An 18,357-nucleotide genomic window follows, 5' to 3' on the forward strand; every position below is an offset into this window, starting at 1 on the left:
GGGGTGATGGTGCACGGCTGTAATCCTAACTACTTGGGTGGCTGAGGCACAAGAACCACTTGAACCCAGGAGGCGGAGTTTGCGGTGAGCCAAGATTGTGCCACTGCACTCCAGACTGGGCAACAGAGTCAGACTGTCTCAATAAAAAGAAAACAACCCCTACCCCGCAGCTGCAGGTAGCTATTTACCTATTCTCATGTTTGAAATGCAAAGAGTTATTGGGTGTAGGGTAAGAGGATGTGACTATTTAAATAACACTCAGTCTTGGGAGATATTGGGAAAGCAGAGATGAATGTGATATATGATGGGAAGATAGGAGAATAAAACATTGGAATAAGCTATTTTCTATCAAAGAAACTTACTCTCTTCTGGTTAGCATATTTTCATTATTTATTCTGCCCTCTACCCCCACATAAAATGCCTTCATATTTTACTTTGGTACTTGTAGGTTGTCTTCAGGTATGAGCTAGTAAGTTACTGATTTGCAAGTAGAATTTCATATCTTTGCTAGGGAATTAAGGCTTGAACTGACCCTCATAGAATGAAATGCTCCACATCTTTTTATGTTCTTGCTCATAAAGGTTGTAGAGCAGGGAATGGTGTTACACATGTGCCTGTAGTTACTGTGATGATGTACTTATTAGCCAAGGAGAAAAGGTGTGAATATTAATTAAATGGGAGATAAACTTGAAAACAAAGGAATAAGAAAGTCTAATTTATCAGACTTTATTTCTTGTATATTTCTTTTAAGATCTGATCACTTGGTTACTCTGTCAAATCTGACTAGAGGACAAGATGAAAACCAGGGCAATGATACACTTAAGAAAGAAAAAGATTTAACATTTTCATTCAGAAATAATCATTAAGTTTCAGTGTATATAAAAAATCATTTTGTACTCATTAAAACACTAAAATGTTATCAAAAGACAATAATAGTTCAAAGATCATCATTTTGACTTCTTTCAAAAAGGAAATTTTCACAAAGAAGGATGCAAAGCATTTTAGGTATCTGTGGTTAAACTTGTTTAATTAAACCTTACTCAAAACTCTTATGGCATAGCTAGTTGCTGTTAGGCAGCAAACCTATACTGCATTTAACTGCACTGAATACCATAGACAGTTATAAATACAATGGTACATATTTGCCTAAGCGTACCTAGACAGAAAAGGTACAGTAAAAATATGGTATAAAAGATAAAGAATGGTATACCTGTGTAAAGCACTTACCATGGAATGGAGCTTACAAGACTGCAAATTGCTGTGGGTGATTCAGTGAGTGAGTGGTTGAATGTGAAGACCTAGAACATTACTATACAATAGTGTACACTTTATCAACACTGTACACTTAGGCTATGCTAAATGTGTATAAACAATATTTTTCTTTCTTCAGTAACAAATTAACCTTAGCGTATTGGAAACACTTTTTAGGTTTTTTTTTTTTTTTTTTAACTTTTCGACTCTTTTGTAATAATACCTAGCTTAAAACACAAATACTTTGTACAGCTGTATAAAAATATTTTTTATATCCTTATTCTATAAGGTTTTTCTATTTTTAAAATTTTTATTGTTTTACTTTTTAAACTTTTTAAAAGTTAAGACACAAACACACATTAGCCTAGGTCTACACAGAGTCAAGATTATCAGTATCCCTGTCTTCTACCTCCACATCTTGCTTGACCCACTGGAAGGTCTTCAGGGGGAATATGGAGCTGTCATCTCTTATGATAACAATACCTTTTTCTGGAATACCTCCTGGAGGACCTTCTTGAGGCCGTTTTACAGTGCAATTTTTTTTAGTAATTAAAAGTAGTACATTTCAAGATGATACGAAGTATGGTATAGTGCATACATAAAACAGTAATATAGTCGTTTACTACCAAATATTATGTACTGTGCATAATTGTGTGTGCAGTTTATATAACTGGCAGTGCAGTAGGTTTGTTTATCCCAACATCTCCACAAACATGTGAGTACTGCATTGCACTATGAGGCTATGATGTCACTAAACAATAAGAGTTTTTCAGCTTCATTATGATCTCGTGAGACTACCATTGTATATGTGGTTTATCTTTGACTGAAATGTTGTTATGCAGTACTTGACTGTATTTTTAAAGATGAGAAGGCCCTCATAATAATGTCTAATTTGGGACCACTGGTTAAGTCAGACACATAAGCTAGTACATCAAAAATATTTAAAGTTTTTAATAAAATGTTTCATTTGATATATACTTTATTTTACATTTAATCCTATTTTTAATAATTTGTGTAGAAATTTATAGGTTGTTTTTACTATGTTTAAGGTATACTAAAATGTAAGTAATTTTGTGGCTTTGTATCTGGTCTTATTAAGGTGATGGTGAGGTAGTAGAACAGGTAATTGGGCAGCAAACCAATGACCAAGATGAGAGCATTCTTGATGGAATAATCAGGGAGCTGCAGAGGGAACAAGACCTGAGACTAATTAATGAAGGAGATATTCCACATTTTCCAGTTAATAGAGCATACTCTGTTAATGGTGGTAAGTGTTTTTATATTTGTAAAGAGTGTAGTGTATGTACTGTAATTATTTTACTTTTACCAAATAATTACATGGAAAATATTTTACCTTTATAGATAAAAACATTTTTATTAATTTATAATTTTGATATCATATATATCAAAGTCTCATAATCTCATCATTTGTGGGTAAAATGACTTAAGGTCTCCTGAGAAATTCAGGTGATGCATTTTAATACACTGTATTCTTTTTACTCAGTAATTTATCTGTAATCTTTACATTTGTTTTAAGAAGTGAAGTGCTACAGTATGTCTAGCCCTCTTGAAGGGGAACCAACCTATACAGTTTTCAAAATTAAAACTACCTTAAGTTTAGAAATTACTGCCAATTCCTCTTTTGTGCAGAGGAAAGCAGAATACCATGCTCCTCTCTTGAATTAAAAAAAAAATACACTGAAGACAAGAAGCTCTCTTAGGGAATACAGATGCAGCTTCTGAATTGACTTATAATAGTTTGATCTTAATACCAGTGGAAGTTATTGTACAATTAATTATCTTAAAATGAATATTCTATCCTTAAATGATATTAAAATGAATCCTATTTTTTACATTAAATGTGAAAATGAATATTCTATCCTTAAATGATATTAAAATGATATCCTATCCTATCTTTTACATTAAACATGCCAGGGCATCTGAGTTTTATATAAATCTTAGCTTCTATCAAGAGCTATTAGTTTTATTTTCAAATGTAGTCATCTTATGAGTTTTTTTTCAGATTTATTTCTTTTCATATATTTGTAACTAGAGTCATTTATCTGTGTAACATTGCATTTTAGATTTCATGGAAATGAATAAGGTGATTTAAATTTGTGGTGATTCACAGGGTATTTTACTAATTTCCTGATTTCTTCAATGTCTCATAAAATTAAAAAAAATCATTTGGGTTACTTGAATACCTAACTCAGATAAGCTTTTCTGAACCTGGAACAAGATAACAAGTGGGCTGATAATCCTATCTATCCAGGCCCTTTATTCCTGAGACGTGAAACTTGCTCAGAGCCCTGATTTAAATATCCATTAATGAAATCAGTATTCTGTTGTACCTTCAATACTAGGTTTCTGTGGAGAGATTAGAAATGACATTAGTCAAGAGACCCCACTGACTTCTATTGGTAATATTCATTTGTTTTGAAATTTTTCTGACATTTCACAGTTGGATGTTTCAGTTTCCATTTGTGTTTTATTTTTTAAATGTAAGAAAAATAACATGAACCTTTCTGGAGTATTAAAAAATCAAACCTCTGTTACTTTGTTTTCTTTCTTTCTTTTTTTTTTTTTTTTTTTTTTTGAGAAGGAGTCTTGCTCTGTCGCCCAGGCTGGAGTGTAGTGGCCGGATCTCAGCTCACTGCAAGCTCCGCCTCCCAGGTTTACGCCATTCTCCTGCCTCAGCCTCCCGAGTAGCTGGGACCACAGGCGCCCGCCACCTTGCCCGGCTAGTTTTTTGTATTTTTTAGTAGAGACGGGGTTTCACCGTGTTCGCCAGGATGGTCTCGATCTCCTGACCTCGTGATCCGCCCGTCTCAGCCTCCCAAAGTGCTGGGATTACAGGCTTGAGCCACCGCGCCCGGCATACTTTGTTTTCTTTCTTTCTTTGCTCATCAATCTTGAAGATGAAATTTTGATTTAAAAAAAATAATTATTTACACTTTGAATCTTAACATTTTTGAAAGTTTTATTGATGCTTTATCTAGAAACACTGTAATGGAGAGAATAAAGATAGAATTTAGATCAAAAAGCTGCTTCCTGAACTAGCACTAATAAACATTTGTGAATCTCCAAATCATGTTGAATACATTTTTTTATATTCAGTGAGCATTTAGTAGATGTCAGATGTGAAACTACTTTGAAAAAAATTAAAATAATTATAAAAATTTCAAACATTTCTCAATAAGAGTGCTTGCTTTATTTATAACAATATGAAAAACATAAAGGAGGGTACAGAAAATATAGAACAAAGGGATAGCAATTCTTACAGCAGTACTATCTTTGAATCTACTCTCTTATTTAGAGCTGTGTTCTGGAAAACCGTGGTGCCTTTGCTCAGAAAGTGACAGTTTTCCTTGTTTTTGTTTTAGCTCTGAGAAGTCCAAACATGGACATATCTTCTTCCCCAAACATCAGGCTTCGAAGACATAGTAGTCAAATTGAAGGTGTTAGACAAATGCATAACAATGCTCCTCGGAGCCAGATGGCCACTGAAAGAGATCTCATGGCATGGAGTAGAAGAGTGGTGGTCAATGAACTAAATAATGGAGTTAGTAGGTGAGTCAATAAGGTAACATTTAGAAGAAAATTTAAAGCTTTATTCTTAGGAAGTGAATTGAAATGTACTATGTTAGCCTAGTAAATGAGGTATTTTAAAATACAGTTTAGTCATGCATTAGTTTTTCCATATTATTCCAGTGAGTTCACTCCATAACAAATAATGATTATATTCAGCTTTGTGCTGAATGCTTTGGGGAATATTGAAAATGCAAAACATTATCTCTGTTCTCAGTTTATAGCCTAGATTTGAAGAAAAGAATACAAGTAGTATTAAGAACTCATGAGGTCTTACGTAATTAAATATGTGAGTGGTATATGGACCCTAACATTTGAGCAGCCTGGGAGTACAATTATTTGCTAGATGCTGGTGCTTAGAGTATCTTTAGAAATGTCATTTAGGTAGACTTCATTGGATGAAAGAATTTCATTAGGATTAATTTCAAACTTACAATCCCTATTTGTATTTGTAAACCCTGAAATTTGCTGTAATAACAACTTTCAGATACTCCACAGCAACTGGAAATAGATTTAGAAAAGAGAAAGGACATTTACAGAGAATATGTACAATTCATTTTAATCAAGTATCTTCCTAACCAAGCTTTTACCAGATCAACCAACAAGTAGCAAAATTAATTTGGTTTCTCCTTTCTTCTACTTTCTGCTATAAGAAGGCAGCAGTAATAAGAAAAAAGAAAGACATAATTAACTTGTGTCTTTGGAGTAAATGATTATTTACTCAAAACATTGAAAGCAGAATTGAAAGCAGGGACTCAAAGACATTTGTATACCAGTGTTAAATGTGACATTATTCACAATAACCAAATGGTGGAAACAACTCAATTGTCCACCAACAGATGAACAGATAAACAAATTGTGGTATATGTACAAAATAGCATATCATTCAGCTACAGAAAAGAATGTTCTGATACCTGCTACAACATGGATAAACATGCTAAGCGAAAGAAGCCAGGGACAAAAGGACAAATATTATATGATTCCACTTATATGAAATATCTGGACTAGGCAAATTCATAGAGACATACAATAGATTAGAGGTTTTCAGGGGCTAGAAAGGAGAAAATGGGGAGCTCTTGCTTAATGGTCACAGAATTTATCTTTGAAGTGATGAAAAAGTTTTGGAAATGCTGATAACGGTTTCACAACTTTCTGAATGTAATTAATGCCATTAGATTATACACCTAAAAATAGTTCAGGTGGCAAATTATATGTTTAAAAGTATTTTTGTTATCTGATTCTTAGATGATTGGTTTTCTTTTTGATGATTTTCTGTTACTTTGACCTTTGACTTGTTATTAGGGTACAGGAAGAATGTCGAACTGCAAAAGGTGACATAGAAATCAGTCTTTATACAGTTGAAAAGAAGAAAAAGCCATCTTATACTACTCAAAGGGTAAGTATAGTTTTACAATACTTTGGGATACACTATTTGCAAATATTTGTAGATAATAGGCTTTTGAGAGGCAGCAGTTATGTATTAAGAGACTATTTTAGTAGGTATCTGCATATAAGGCACCTAGTTTTTGAGCCACAAATTGAGATGTATGATTATTATTAATAAGAATAAAGTTATAAGTCAAGAGTGTCCCCCCAAATCTAGGACATGTGGTCATTGTAGGTATAAGATACTTGTATTAAAATAACCATTTTTATATGGTCAAAGTGGAACCTTAAATATATTATCAGATCACTAATTAGAGTGTAAAACAAATGATCCAGTATCCTAGGCCAGAGATTGACAAACTATAGCCCATGGGCCAAATCAGTTCTGCTACCTATTTCTGTTAATTTTTATGGGAACACAGCCACGTTCACTTATTTTTATCTTGTATATGGTTGCTTTCAGGCTGTAAGACAGAATTGAATAGTTGTAACAGAAATTGTATGACTTGCAAAGCCAAAAAATATTTACACTTTGGTCCTTTGCAGAAAAGGTTTGCTGATCCCTACCCTAGACCCATTCCTGGCTTACCAAATCATTTAGGAGCAAAACATGATCTGTATATTGTGATGTACTATAGAAAGAAACTGCTAAGCAGAATACTCTCAGGTACACCAAATGTATAATTTTGTTCCCAAATTTAACCATAATTTCTGTAGAGTGTGGTAATTTGAAGAGTCTAGGATGATTTTGATGTTGTTAAACAAATCTAGGTAATGGACCCTGATTTTGAATTTTTTTCCATAATTGATAAACAGAAATTTAGGTAAATATGAAATGGGTATCTTCAAATATTAGATCATTTTGATGTTTGCTTTCTTAACTCTTAACTTTTATTGTTAAGAAATTAACTTTATTTTGTTAGTTTTTTTTTTTTTTAAGAGATTTTTGAATGACTTAGAACAGTGATTTTTATTCTTTTTTCCTACTAAGCTGATTTTATCAAACATCAGACTTGACTGCGACTAATGGACAGGGTACTTAGGTCTGTAGATATTTTTGCTTATGTTGAAAATGTGAAACATTTACATACACTTTTAAACTTGTTGGCTCCTAATTACATTCTAGGATTGCAGCTTAGCTAAATTGAATATCAATAGTAATGTTTTGTATTTGTAAAGGTTAGAATAAAATAGTTTTCACTTCAAATTTTAGTTGTTAAAAATTAAATCTCTATTTTGACCTGTTTACTAAATGAATATACTGCCAATTCTTGTTATAACTACAAGTAAGTTATCCATCGTAACTCAATTTCTTTTCTTCTATATTGTCCACAAATAGTAGAAATAATCCTCAGTGGGATATAAGGGATTAAGCATGGCATGAATTTGTGTGTGTCTGTGTGCCTTTGATGAAGAGTCAAATTCTAAAATATTTGAAGAGATTTATTCCTAGCCCAAAATGAGTGACCAGTGGTCCGTGGCACAGCCCTTAGGAGATCCTGAGACTCTGTGCCTGAGATGGTTGGGCTACAACTTGGTTGTATACATTTTAGGGAGACATAAGACATCAATCAATAGATGTAAAATATACATTGGTTTGGTGCAGAAAAGCAGGACAACTGGAAGGTGGGTAGTGGGCTTCCAGATCAATTTCCAATCCAAGATTTTCTTACTGGAAATTGGTTGAAAGAATTTTTATCTAAAGACCTGGAATGAATAGAAGGGAATGTCTGGATTAAGATAAGGGTTTGGATAGCTGGGCGTGGTGGTGCATGCCTGTAATCCCAGCTACTCGCAGGCTGAGGCGGGAGGCCGAGGCAGGAGAATTGCTTAAACCTGGGAGGCGGAGGTTGCGGTGAGCCGAGATTGCGCCATTGCACTCTAGCCTGGGCAACTAGAGTGAAACGCTGTCTCAAAAAAAAAAAAAAAAAGGACAGTTTGTGAAGACCAAGATTCTTTATTATGCATATGAAGCCTCCAGGTAGCAAACTTCAGAGAAAATAGTTGTAAATGTTTATTATCAGACTTAAGAGGATGCCAGACTCTTACTTGATTCTCTCTTAAAGGGGCTCCTCTGCACAATGTAGGTTTTCCCCCACAAGAGACAGCTTTGCAGGGCTATTTCAAGATATGGCGAAGAAACATTTGGGGTTAAAATACTCTGATTCCCCTCCTTATCTGTCATGTGATGTTATGCCAAAGTGAGGTTGGAAAAGTAAAGCCATGTTATATAGAGTTAAATAAAACCGCTCTGATGGGACTCGATGGTTTGTAAGGCATGACTCCCCAGATGCTTGAGATAGGAATTTGAGCAGGAGAAGAAAAAAAGAACAGAGTTTATATTTCAGTTCCAAAAATTAAATTGTTACTTTTTGTATGTAGATTATTTTGAGTCTTTTCCCTTCTGTTGTTAGAAGTAATCTAAGATTTATTATTTCATTTTTATTTTAAACAACTCTCTCCTGGACCTAGTTTTGTATTTCAGAGGTGGGGGGTTGGAGATTGGAATAAATTTATTCTAAAGATACTTTTTAACTCTTAAGAATCTTAAGAATGCTGTTGATGAAAGAATCAAACTCTGTAAAATATTTGAAGAGATTTACTCTGAGCCATATATAAGTGACCAGTGACTAGATGCACAGTCTCAAGAAGTAGTCCTGAGAACACATGCCTAAGATGGTCAGGCTACTGGTTGAATTTGTACAATGTAGGGAGACAAGACATCTATCAGTACATGTAAGACAGTACATTGGTTTGGTGCAGAAAGGCAGGACAACTCAGGGGGTGTGGCGGAGGAGGTTCCAGGTCATAGGTAGATTCTAAAATTTTCTAATTAGCAATTAGTTGAAAGAGTTAAGTTATTGTTTAAAGACCTAGAATCAATGGAAGGAAATGTCTGGGTTAAGATAAGGAGTTTTAGAGACCAAGATTCTCATTATGCAGAAGAAGCTTCTAGGTAGTTTTTTCACAGAGAGTAGATAGCAAATGTTTCTTTTCAGACTTAAATAAAAGTGCCAGACTCTTGGTTGATTCTCTCCTGGATCAGGAAAAAGGCCTGGAAAGAGAAAGGGATTCTCTACAGAATGCTGATTTTAAGACAGCTTTACCGGGCTATTTCAAGAAATGACAAAGAAACATATTTGCGGTTAAAATATTTTGATTTCTTTCTTTCTCTGTTGTATGATGTTATACCAGAGTCAGACTGGAAAGTTAAAACATGTTATATAGGGTTAAGTAAAACCCCTCTGATGCGACTTTGTGGTTTGTAAAGCGTGGAACCTCCCCTCCCATGTCCACCCCCGCAGAAGGCCTCTTAGATATTCTAGATCTTTAGAATATCTAGAATAAAAAGTATCTAAGAGGCCACCCCTGCAGAAGGCCTCTTAGATAGAAATTTGGGCAAGAGAAATAAAAGATCAGAGTTTAGTCCTCAGTGTTAATCTAGAATGAACAAAAGTGTAGATTATTAAATCCACTTATATATCTTAGCACTTTAAAAAAGTTTTCTAGATTTTTGAATAACTAAATAAATACACATTATATATACACAAATGTGACTGTAATGTCTTGCTTCATCCTATAATAATTCTGAATAATGTGACATATGTAAATTATGAATGGGCAAATTCTTGCAACCCAGACATTTCTTTTTTTTTTTTTTTTTCAGGAAGTGAAACAATTTTATTTTACAGTTGGCTTTAAAATCACAAAGACACTTTTTTCATATAAAAACATTAGTACAGATACCTGTACTTTCTAGAAAATGATTATATAGACATCTCAAAGAAAAATGTACACCATTATATGGTTTTAGTAAGGTTGCTTAGAAAAAGCTCAAATCTGGACTGATTCCTAAAACATACCATTCCACTACCATTCTACTGATGATTAGTATCATCAGTATGTCTTCCAGCATTATTACATATTTGATAATACATACATACGCTGGCTTATCACTTAATGTTCCATTAGTTCATCAGCCTTTTCTGCTGGTTCATCAGCAGGTTGAGCAGGCTGTGCCAGCTGGCTTGTCACTCAATGTTTCATTGGTTCTTCAGCCTTTTCTGCTGGTTCATCAGCAGGCTGAGCAGGTTGTGCCTTTCTCTGTGGCCTTTCTTCAAGACCTTCCAGGAATGGAGACACATCATCATCATCATCATCATCATCATCATACATTATAAACTCCAAATTTTTACCAGCATTTCCAATGGGAACATTTTTGTAGTTATGTCCTGTTCTGCAGGAATTGTCACTCTTAAGGCATGCAGACTGTGTTTAACCAGTTCATTTGAATTGTATTCCATAAATTTGCACATATGTCTCTCCACGTAAGTACAAGCTGACTGAGAACGGGTCCCAATGGACATAGCTCTGTAGTCAAAATAGTCAGCAGATGGCCAAGTTTGGAAATGCGAGGCCCATATCAACATAACCAGCAATAAGTAGCCCAACACCATATGGTCTTCAGCCATATTGTTATGTTGATATTTGGGTCTTGCTTCCAATTAGAGATACAAGAGAAGACACAGGAAGTGGTCTGTCGGATACAAATCTGGAATCGAAACACTCCTGGCACATAAAATTACATAACAGTCTACCATCATCAGTAAGCCCTGCAGTTGAGATACTAATATGGTTGTCAACATGGAGAATATTTTCTGAGGAGCTACAAGCTCTGATGGTGCCCTTTTCAATGCAACCAATACTGCATGGGTTTTTGATTTCAGACCAACTGTGGCTGAACCTTTTTTAACAGCTTCCATTGCATAGTCAGTTTGATGAATCCTGCTCCAGACAATGATATCATTGTCATACTGGTTTCCAAACGTGGTTCTGGCACAGGTCTGATTGCAGCCTCTGGCAAAACTGAGGATCAAGGAGTTGCTGCCTAAACTGTCACTCTGCATTGTACAGAGAAGTCTGTGGGACTTTGCAACCCAGACTTTTCAGCACTGTCTTTAATTTTTATCACAAGGTTTACAAAATAGGAGAGTGATCAATATTAGTGGAAAGGGGGTTAAGTATGTATAAATATAGTTATATGTTGGCTTTCTTTGGGGGAACTTAATCTCATCTCCTACTCACCCCTACCCCCCACCTAATTTCCTTTATATATGTTCCTTGTATGTTTACTGAGCTTTTCCTTTTTTAAAATTTGTTACTATTCTCTTTTACAGAATGATTACGAGCCTAGCTGTGGGCGTTCTTTACGAAGGACACAGCGCAAACGTCAGCATACTTACCAAACACGGTCCAACATAGAGCATAATTCACAACCTTCATGTCAAAATTCAGGTGTACAGGAAGACTCAGACAGCTCCTCAGAGGTTAGATATATACTATTATTTATTTGATGTAGTTTTTTGTTTCCCAGTTCGTATCATCCATTTGGGTTTAAGGGTCACTTCTTTAATAGAAAATTATTTTAATTATATTCTTGTAAGAGATTTGTTCATTAATAATACATTTAGTAGGTATATTTTGGCATATTTAATTCCTTTAGGTGTCTTCTTGGATTTGTACCTCAGATGCTGTCTTTGTGAGGGTATCAAATATGCAAGCAAGAGTTTGCCTTTGACACAGTGAAAAAAAGAGTTTAAGAGAAAATCAGCCTAGAAATGGAAAGGAGCGAAATATAAAGAGCTTTAATAAGTTCCACAGTTTCAGAACTGGTTGGCTATCTAATCAACATAATGTACACATTTTTTGTTATTATTGACTTCACCCCTCATGGAGATCATTGAGTGTTGGTTTTTCTCAGATCTACCTTTTTCATGGTAATGAATAAAGAGTGTAGCTTCTTTTCATCTTGTTCTTCTGTTCTCCAGTCTTTTTGTTCTCTTAACAGCTTTCATTGTTAAATGCATAATGAAGGTTTAATCATGCATTGACAATATATGGTACTCTCATTCTCGTGCCCCATTCCCAATTCTTTTTTTTTTTTTTTTTTTTTTTTGAGATGGAGTCTTGCTCTGTCCCCAGACTGGAGTGCAGTGACACGTACTTGGCTCACTGCAACCTCTGTCTCCCAAGTTCAAGAGATTCTCCTGCCTTGGCCTCCCCAGTAGCTGAGATTACAGGCATGTGCCACCATGCATGGCTAATTTTTGTATTTTTAGTAGAGCCAGGGTTTCATCCTGTTGGCCAGGCTGATCTTGAACTCCTGACTTCAGGTAATCTGCCTGCCTCAGCCTCCCAAAGTGCTAGGATTATAGGCGTGAGCCACTGCACCTGGCCCCATTCACAGTTCTTAAACTGTTATCAAAGATGTCCTCCATTCATGCCCCACCCCCACCCATATGAAATCTTGATCTTAAAAGAATGATCACTGTTCAGGAACTGATGCTCCCCCCACCTTTTTAAAAAAAGACAAAAACAAACAAACAGAAGACACAGTCTTGTTCTGTTGCCCAGGCTGGAGTGCAGTGGCTCAATCTCAGCTGACTGCAGCCTCCACATCCCAGGTTCAAGCAATCCTCCTGTCTCGTCCTCCGAAGTATCTAGGACTACAGGTGCATGCCACCATGCCCTGCTAATTTTTGTATTTTTAGTAGAGACAGGGTTTCACCATGTTGGTCAGACTGGTCTCGAACTCCTGACCTCAGGTGATCTGCCTGCCTTGGCCTTCCAAAGTGCTGGGACTACAGGGATGAGCCACTGTGCCTGGCCTGATGGTCCCTTTTAAATGTAATAGGATAACAACATTATGGTTGTACGTCTAAAACAAATCCTAATCTTAATACATATTTATGGTTAAAATGGTGTTTTTGGTCATGATGTGCATCAAACTGATGCTAAGAGTATAAGGCAGTGGGTGAGGGTATAGATAAAATAGGAAGTGAATTATTGTCTAAACTGGAGATTGTGTACACGGGTTATCTGTTCTCTCTACTGTATTTAAAATTTTACATAAAAAAGATAATTAAAATTTTTAGTGGAGAGTAATTATATTAACTTGATAGAGACATATAGGCATTTTTAAAACAATGTTTCTAATGTATTTAAGAGGGTTATATTTGGACTTAAGAATTGAGTCTTTGAAATCATAAAAAGATATTTTATGTCAATAAGATAATGATGCCAGAAATTTAGAAATACCTAGTAGACTTAGTTGTGAGTTACAGATATACTTAGAACAATAATTATGTGCATTTTAAGGAGAGCATTTTTTGAGGGCAGAATTCAAAAAATGCTGTACAATAGGTAGTGGTTTTTTAACTAGAAATACATTAGGTGGTAATATCCATATATCTTAATTGCTGGCTCTTTGTTGTAGGAAGACGAAACTGTTGGCACAAGTGATGCTTCAGTAGAGGATCCTGTTGTTGAATGGCAAAGTGAAAGTTCTTCCAGGTAGTTTTAATGATTTCAATTTGGTCGAATTTATTGAACAGTTTTAATATGAAATTATGTTCTTGTAGGAAATTGGTAAAATCAGAATTAAAATAGTATTTTATAGTAGAAAAGGTACTGGCTGGAAGCCGAGAGACCTGATGTGATCCTGGCTCTCCCAATATCTTTCTAACGTCACTGTGGGCCTTTTAGTTTCTTCATCTACAAAATAAGATTCTTTTTAAATTCAAGATTCTATATCTTGGCAATTATATTCACCCTCTGCATAATGATCTTTCGGCCAGTGACGGACGGAGTGCATATGACGATGGTCCCATAATGAAGCTGAAAAATTCCTGTCACCTAGTGACATCATACCCATTGTAACACTATAGCACAAAGCATTATTCACGTGTTTGTCGGGATGCTGGTGTAAATTAACTTGCTGAACTGTCAGTCATACAAAAGTTTAGCATATACAGTTATGTACAGTATATAGTACTTAATAAACAACTATGTTACTGGTTTATTTACTATACTATACTTATATATTATTATGTTTTCTTCATTTCATTTTCGATTATTTTAGAGATGGTGTCTTGCTATGTTGCCTAGGCACGCCTTAACTGCTGGGCTCAAGCAGTCCTCCCACCTCGGCCTCCTGAGTAGCAGGGTGTACAGGTGCTACAGGTGCTATGTACAGCATACACCAGTAGCAGGGTGTACAGGGTGTACAGGTGCTATGTACGGCATACACCAGTATGCTCAGTTTATGCTATAATTTTTGTTGTTATTTTAGAGTGTACTTGTCGTACTTGTAATAAATTATTAACTGTAAAATATCCTCAGTCAGGTCCTCCAAGAGATATTCCAGAAGAAGGCATTATTATCATTGGAGATAAAAGCTCCATGTGTTTTTGTCCCTGAATACCTTCCAGTGGAACAGGAAAAGATGTGGAGGTGGAAGACAGTGATATTGATGATCCTGACCCTCTGTAGACTTAGGCTAATGTTTGTGTCTTAGTTTTTAAATAAAGTTTTAAAATAAAATTGAAAAAAATTAAACCTTAAAAATAGAAAAAAACCTTATAGAGTAAGGATATAAAGAAAAAATTTGCCGAGCATGGTGGCTCACTTCTGTAATCCCAGCACTTTTGGAGGCCGAGGCGGGAGGATCACCTGAGGTCAGGTGTTCGAGACCAGCCTGGCCAACATGGTAAAACCCCGTCTCTACTAAAAATACAAAAATTATCCAGACGAGGTGGCAGAGGCCTGTAATCCCAGCTACTCAGGAGGCTGAGGCAGGATAATTGCTTGAACTTGCAAGGCGGAGATTGCAGTGAGCCGAGATTGCGCAATTGCACTCCAGCCTGTGCGACAAGAGCGAAACGCTGTCTCAAGAAAAAAAAAAAAAAAAAATACGGCTGTACAATGTGTTTTAAGCTGTTATTACAGAACAGTCAAAAAGTTTAAAAAAGCTAAAAAGTATAAAGTAAAAATGTTACAGTAAGCTAAGATTAATTTCTATTGAAGAAATAATTTTTTAAAAATAAATTTAGTGTAACCTAAGTGTAGTGTTTGTAAAGTCTTCAGTAGTGTACAGTCATGTTCTAGGTCTTCACATTCACTCACCATCACTCACTGACTCACCCCCAGCAACTTTCAGTTCTATAAACTCCATTCATGTTAAGTGCCCTATGTAGGTATACATTTTTAAAAACCTTTTATGCCATATTTTTACTGTACCTTTTCTATGTGTAGATATACACTTAGTATTGTGTAGATATATACTTAGCATTGTCTTAAAATTGCCAACTGTATTCAGTACAGTCACATGCTGTACAAATTTGTAGCCTTGGAGCGATAGGCTCTACTATATAGCATAGCTGTGTAGTAGGCTATACTGTCTAGGTTTGTGTAAGTATACTCTGTATGATGTTCACACAATGACAAAATCACCTAATGATGCATTTCTCTGAAAGTATCCCCTTTGTTAAGTGACACATGACTGTATATGACTGTATATGTATTTATTTCCATTTTAAAATAATCCCATTTCAGCATTTCCAAGAATAAGATGCTTTTTTATTTTGAAGAAGCTTTTGTGATTTTGGACAGGATTTTAATTCCTTCTTGGATTTAATGAAATCCAAGGAGGATTTCATTAAAATTACTAAGATAATGATTGAAATTCTATATTGATTTTTTTTTTTTTTTTTTTTGAGATGGAGTCTTACTGTCACCTAGGCTGGAGTACGATGGTATGGTCTTGGCTCACTGCAATCTCCGCCTCTTGGATTCCAGTGATTCTCCCCTCTCAGCCTCCCAAGTAGCTGGGACTACAGGCGCATGCCACCACACCCGGCTAATTTTTGTATTTTTAGTAGAGACAGGGTTTTGCCATGTTGGCCAGGCTGGTCTCGAACTCCTGATCTCTTGTGATCCACCCACCTCGGCCTCCCAAAGTGCTGGAATTACAGGTGTAAGCCACCGCACCTGGCTGATATTTTTTCTCTTAAGTTAGAACAAAATCCAGCCATGTCATTTATAATGCTGTTTGATTACAGAATGATCTTTCAATTATTAAGTAAAACTACTCCTTTTCTGTACTTAGGTATCCATAATTTTGATTTATTTACAGTGATTCATCAAGTGAATATTCTGACTGGACAGCAGATGCTGGAATAAATTTACAACCCCCAAAAAGACAAACCAGACAGACAACACGGAAAATATGCAGCAGCTCTGATGAGGAAAATTTGAAGTCCCTAGAAGAAAGGCAAAAGAAACCTAAGCAGACTAGAAAGAAGGTTTGTAACTTTATAAGTTATTTTGTTTTTGTTATTTTTTGGTTTTTGCCTTTGATGCTTAAATATTTAATAGTAACATTAACTTTTCTCTAAAAATAACATTTCATCTGAGAAAGTAAGTAAAAGTAGTTTGACTTCAAAATGTAAAGAATTTTTGAAATTTTTCTGTTACCAAAGGTAGAGGCTAGAATGTTTCATTATAATTTGTTGTTCAAACATATTCACAATCATTTGTTAAAATGTAGCAATGTCCTAAATAAACTACTGTCTTACAAAATTATTATTCTTGTCACCTTTATCTGACAACATTTCTTTTCTTTTTTTTTTTTTTTTTTTGAGATGGAGTCTGGCTCTGTCTCCCAGGCTGGAGTGCAGTGGCCAGATCTCAGCTCACTGCAAGCTCCGCCTCCCGGTTTACACCATTCTCCTGCCTCAGCCTCTGGAGTAGCTGGGAATACAGGCGCCCACCACCTCGCCTGGCTAGTTTTTTGTATTTTTAGTAGAGACAGGGTTTCACCGTGTTAGCCAGGATGGTCTCGATCTCCTGACCTCGTGATCCGCCCGTCTCGGCCTCCCAAAGTGCTGGGATTACAGGCTTGAGCCACCGCGCCTGGCCTGACAACATTTCTTAATCTGACAACATTATTATTCTTGTCATGTGGTATTTTGAGTCCTAATTTTTAACATTTTTAACTTGTAACATGGAAGAGTATGATAAATTGTATAGGACTCTCCCTCCATTCCACTGTTTTTTGGTGTTTTTATTAGAGAGATGGGGTCTCGTTATGTTGCCCAGAGTGGAGTGCAGTGGCTATTCACAGGCATGATCATAACACACTGCAGACTAGAACTGCTAGGCTCAAGCAATACTCCCACCTCAGCCTCCTGGTTAGTTGGGACTACTGTTGTGTACCACTGTGCCTGGCTTACCTTATGTTTTTATTTCATCCCAATGACAGTTTATTTTCCCCACTATAAATTCATTTAAATGATTTAAAGACTTGGTTTATGTAGTTATTTTAATTTTAACTTCAAAATTGATTATGGACACATTCTGTAGTCTTTTGCTTTAGTAGACATAATTATTTTCTAGATTATCACTATTTTATTGGCAAAAACTTATTCTTACATTTGAATTCATGTGGTAGTCAAGAGACATATGTAAAAGTTATGGTTTTCAGGTAGTATATAGTGTCAAGTTATTACCTGTCAGTTAAAATTTAGTAACGGGATTTTTTTATTGGCAGAAAAGTTGTATGTAATAAAGCAAAATCATTCAAATTTATATACGTTAGGTTTCATTGTAACCTGAAATTTTTAATCTTCTCTACCTACTATTTTTCATGCTATTGTTTATGTGTTTTATGTATTGGAGAACTGTGTTTTATACATATACTGTTCATGTTTTTATGTTTTAGAAAGGAGGACTGGTTTCTATGGCAGGTGAGCCTAATGAAGAATGGTTTGCCCCTCAGTGGATCTTGGATACTATACCCCGACGTTCCCCATTTGTTCCACAAATGGGAGATGAGGTAATTGTTACCTGTTATAACCTTTTTCTGTGTAGCCTCAAGAGCACTAACTTTAATCAGTCTGAATATATTTATATTCCTAATTCCATTATAATAATATATACAGTGTCTTATCTGCTCTGCTTAATTATATATTTCTTGTGGAAGGTGACTGAACAGTATTAATCTTTGTATCCTTCGTAGGGCCTGGCACAGTAGCTTCAGTCTATTAGATGCTCATTGAATATGGAGATAAATTAATCAGCTTGTGAAGTCATGAAAATGATTGGCTTTATTTTAATCTGAATTGCCACTTAGTAGAATTGAGTGGTATTTTGAGTCCTCATTCATGTTCCACTATTTTTTTTTTAAAGAAAAGTTCAACCTGAAAGTATACAAGAAGGTATTTACTCCTTTAAATGAGTAGGGGAATGTAATTTTGCAAATAGGTCTTTCTTTCTGAGTCTGTGATTGACGAG

General features: G+C 35.4%; 1 protein-coding gene and 1 pseudogene across 1 annotated transcript in view; one reads left to right on the plus strand and one right to left on the minus strand.

Annotated features, from left to right (window-relative positions):
- BRWD3 (bromodomain and WD repeat domain containing 3) overlaps window positions 1–18,357 on the plus strand; it is a 134,863-nt gene that overhangs the window by 82,905 nt on the left and 33,601 nt on the right. Inside the window, 7 exon segments of the mRNA XM_033201972.1 lie at window positions 2,351–2,518; window positions 4,635–4,821; window positions 6,142–6,235; window positions 11,403–11,552; window positions 13,502–13,578; window positions 16,199–16,367; window positions 17,786–17,899. Coding sequence (XP_033057863.1) covers window positions 2,351–2,518; window positions 4,635–4,821; window positions 6,142–6,235; window positions 11,403–11,552; window positions 13,502–13,578; window positions 16,199–16,367; window positions 17,786–17,899 — 959 coding nt within the window.
- On the minus strand, window positions 10,020–11,132 carry LOC117078404 (annotated as a pseudogene).

Source organism: Trachypithecus francoisi, unplaced genomic scaffold (assembly GCF_009764315.1).
Source record: "Trachypithecus francoisi isolate TF-2019V2 unplaced genomic scaffold, Tfra_2.0 Lachesis_group6, whole genome shotgun sequence".
In the NCBI taxonomy this organism is placed as follows: Eukaryota; Metazoa; Chordata; class Mammalia; order Primates; family Cercopithecidae; genus Trachypithecus; species Trachypithecus francoisi.